The sequence below is a fragment of the Trachymyrmex septentrionalis genome, unplaced genomic scaffold, assembly GCF_001594115.1.
Source record: "Trachymyrmex septentrionalis isolate Tsep2-gDNA-1 unplaced genomic scaffold, Tsep1.0 scaffold8, whole genome shotgun sequence".
In the NCBI taxonomy this organism is placed as follows: domain Eukaryota; kingdom Metazoa; phylum Arthropoda; class Insecta; order Hymenoptera; family Formicidae; genus Trachymyrmex; species Trachymyrmex septentrionalis.
The window spans coordinates 2,498,324-2,502,203 of record NW_017305987.1 but is presented as its reverse complement, the minus strand read 5'-3'; the positions used below and the strand labels follow the sequence as shown (position 1 = coordinate 2,502,203).

Sequence of the window (3,880 nt, the reverse complement as noted above, 5' to 3'; positions counted from 1 at the left end):
TGGTTCTTATAAATATTAAATATCTTAAAGTTGTTTATTCATAACAAAATGTAATAAAGTTGATCATTATTAGGTCACATTCAATAGTGTTTGAATACAATGTTTAAATAAATTCGTCATTAAATTTCCCTTTCTTCTGTCATTATAAATAATTGTCTTAAGACATTCAAAAATATTTACAATTAAAATAGAGAATATAAATAATATAAAATATAATTATAAATATAAATTGAGAATATAATCATTTAAAATTTCGCTTGTTTATCACTTGCCTATTTTAATTTTAATTATGGATATTGATGATTATTGAAATTGTACACAGATGTTTGGCTACCCAAGCGGCAGTGAAGGTCACGGAAGACAAGCCACGAGAAAATGCCGTCACGAAGGAGTCTCAATCTTTTACCATGAATCTCTTCCGTGGTCAATTGCAGTTGAGCCAAGTGTGCCCATTCCCTGAACCCATGACTCAGGACCAAACTGAAACGTTAAGAATGCTGATTGATCCCGTGGAAAAGTTCTACGAAGTAATTACCTTAAAGAGTACAATAACGAAGTATAAGACTAACTTTTATTAAATATACTTTTTTTTCTCTTTCAGGAAGTAAATGATCCGGTTAAAAATGATCAGAACGCGTACGTGGATGAGAAAACAACAGCTGCTCTCTGGGATATGGGAGCGTTCTCTCTGCAAGTTCCCACGGAATTTGGCGGATTAGGATTAACGAATACCCAGTACACGCGAATCGTTGAGATATGCGGTTATCACGATTTAGGCATCGGTATCACACTGGGTGCGCATCAGAGTATTGGATTCAAGGTAAAATTTCTCACGACTTTACTTTTTTACTCGTTTTTGACGGTTCTTCTAATAGTATTGATATCCATAATGTTATTACATCTTTTAACATTTTAATTGATTTGTCAATATTCCAATGAATCATATAAGTTTATTCTAATTTTTGAGTTTCAACGATTTCGTTATGATTATGAGTGAAGATAATTAAGTACGCTTAAATGTATCATCATATCATTATTATTTTTGAATAAATTTGACATTTCATTTCTTTACTAATTTTATCTCTTATACTCGTTCATTGACTTCGATTTTATTTTACTTGCTTAATATATATGAAGTAAGTCTTATTTTGTTATTTTTCAGGGTATACTTTTATACGGCACACCGGAACAGAAAGCTAAGTACCTGCCTCAAGTAAGCAACGGCAAATTCGCCGCTTTCTGTTTGACGGAACCGAGTTCCGGTTCCGATGCCAATTCAATACGTTCGCGTGCTATTAAATCTGCGGATGGATCGCACTATGTTCTCAATGGTAGCAAGATATGGATTTCGAATGGCGGCATTGCCGAAATCATGACCGTGTTCGCTCAAACGCCTATCACGGATCCAAAAACGGGCGAAACAAAAGATAGAATAACCGCTTTCGTTGTGGAGAGAGGATTCGGTGGTGTCACCAATGGACCGCCTGAGAAAAAGATGGGTATCAAGTGTAGCAATACGGCTGCGCTCTTCTTCGAGGACGTTAAGATCCCAGTAGAGAATGTTCTCGGCAAGGAGGGTGAAGGTTTTAAGGTATAAAATTTTATAAAAACTTTCGTTCTCATCTTTGAGTATCATAAATATCGTTAAGTAAATCGACAAATGTGTTTAATACAACATCTACTTGTATCTAATACATAACGCAATACAATATATTATATTTAATAAAAATTTCTAATTCTTTTGCATGAAACTTCGCGAATTATTTACTTGAGTTTGAATGCTGCTCGAACTATATTCGTTATTTGATTTCAGGTCGCCATGAACATCCTAAACAATGGGAGGTTCGGTATGGCTGCTTGTCTATCTGGTACCATGCGTTACTGCATCAACAAAGCCGTGAATCATGCAACGCAACGCTTGCAATTCGGTCGCACATTGGATAATTATGGTACAATACAAGAAAAATTGGGGCGCATGTCTATACTGCATTACATCACTCAGTCTCTTGCATATATGATTTCTGGTAACATGGATTGCGGAAGCCAAGACTATCATCTAGAAGCCGCTATTTCGAAAGTAATTCTGTTCGAATAATTTGCTTATGTAACATTCTGATACATCTTTATAGATAAGTATATAAATTTTATATTTTAATGGATCTGAATATAGAGATAATCCGCGAAACGCATAACTTCTGTATAGAAAGTACTCGTAGAAGCCTCAAAAACATTATCGAGACAATACAAACATTTCATCTTTGATAAAAATATTAATGGAGAATAAATATTAATGGAGAAAATATAACTATTAATTTATATATTAAAGTTACATTTTTTTTCATTGTAGTGTTTTGGATCTGATTCCGCGTGGTGGGTGTGCAATGAAGCTATTCAGATCTTAGGAGGAATGGGTTTCATGCACGAGACCGGTCTAGAACGTGTAATGCGCGATTTGCGTATATTTCCAATCTTCGAAGGGACAAACGATATTTTGCGCCTGTTCGTGGCGCTTACTGGTATCCAATATGCCGGAAGCCATTTGAAGGAACTACAGAGGGCGTTCAAGAATCCTTCCGCGAATTTAGGATTGATTGTTGAGGAAGCCACTAAACGTGCGACTAGAGCAATCGGTTTGAAATCGCCGCCTACGTTCGGGAATTTGGTACATCCAAAATTGGCGGAAAGTGCCGCGCTTTGCTCGAGGGTGAGAATAATAATTCGAACGTATAAGCTGGAATTTTAATACAAACAAATTTGCATTAAAAAAATTATAATTGCAGAGCGTGGAAAACTTTGGTCAAGTTATAGAGTCTTCTCTTATCAAATACGGACGAGGTATTGTAGACGAACAGTTTATCCTCAATAGGATTGCGCAAGCCGCTTTTGATACGTATACAATGGCGGTTGTTCTAAGCAGGGCGACTATGTCGTTGAACAAGAATTTGCCTAGTGCAGAGCACGAGTTGTTAATGGCACAAACTTGGTGCATGGAGGTATGGATATATTTATATTATTCTTTATTAAAATCTTAGTAAGATCAACAAGTATTCACTATAATCATTTATAATTTCTTAAATTAATGAATAAATATATAGGTAAGTATCTGTATCTAAGTTGATCTATCATAAAAAATATATTTTTGAATAATTAACTTATTTTCTAAGATATTGTGTTATAAATATTATTTGACCCTGCTAGTTATAATGTAAATATACAATTTATTTTTCAATTCCTAAACGTAGTTATTTAATGCATTATTTATTGTTACAGGCATCAAACCGTGCTGCAAATAATCTACAGCAAGTCAGTTCCGCCAAACAATTAGATATCTTTAGCAACCTAAGTAAAATTTCGAAAAATGTATGCGACGTCGGTGGATGCGTACAATTAAATCCAATGGGCTTTTAAGACTCGGTCTATACATTTTGAGACATAATTTGTGAAATCTTGAATTTACGCAAGTTTTATCAGGTTAGAGATATTGTTTACCACAGGAGAAAAAGAAGAGAATTCTTACAATATTTCAACTTCGTAATTTATAAAAAAAACATAAAGTGAAGAAAAAAAGAGAATTCTTATAATATTTCAATTTATAATTTATAGAAAAACATATAAATAATAGTACAAATAAAAAGCAACTTTATGATCGACTGTACGTATTTTCCGCGAAAAGTGCGTGCGAAATAAGCAATTAACAATGCAAAAATTAAACTTAGTAAGGTATTATAAGGTGTATTTAAAAGTATATATAGAAAATTATGTATTTTTAATATCTCTTTACACCTCTTTACACGGGACGACGATTCCAGATGTATAGTTATACAAATAATGTGATCTATCTGAAGTTATTTTTTCTTAGATGCTGTTTATTTATTTTATA

At 33.6% G+C, this 3,880-nt stretch overlaps 1 protein-coding gene across 1 annotated transcript in view; it reads left to right on the top strand.

Moving 5' to 3' along the window:
• LOC108754526 (very long-chain specific acyl-CoA dehydrogenase, mitochondrial) overlaps positions 1–3,535 on the top strand; it is a 6,113-nt gene extending 2,578 nt beyond the window's left edge. Inside the window, exons 2-8 of the mRNA XM_018496910.1 lie at positions 323–527; positions 602–820; positions 1,163–1,591; positions 1,814–2,077; positions 2,348–2,704; positions 2,781–2,993; positions 3,271–3,535. Of these exons, the coding sequence (XP_018352412.1) occupies positions 323–527; positions 602–820; positions 1,163–1,591; positions 1,814–2,077; positions 2,348–2,704; positions 2,781–2,993; positions 3,271–3,408 (1,825 nt within the window). The 3' untranslated portion in view covers positions 3,409–3,535. The remainder of the gene's footprint in view (positions 1–322; positions 528–601; positions 821–1,162; positions 1,592–1,813; positions 2,078–2,347; positions 2,705–2,780; positions 2,994–3,270) is intronic.
• The last annotated feature ends 345 nt before the right edge of the window (positions 3,536–3,880 follow it).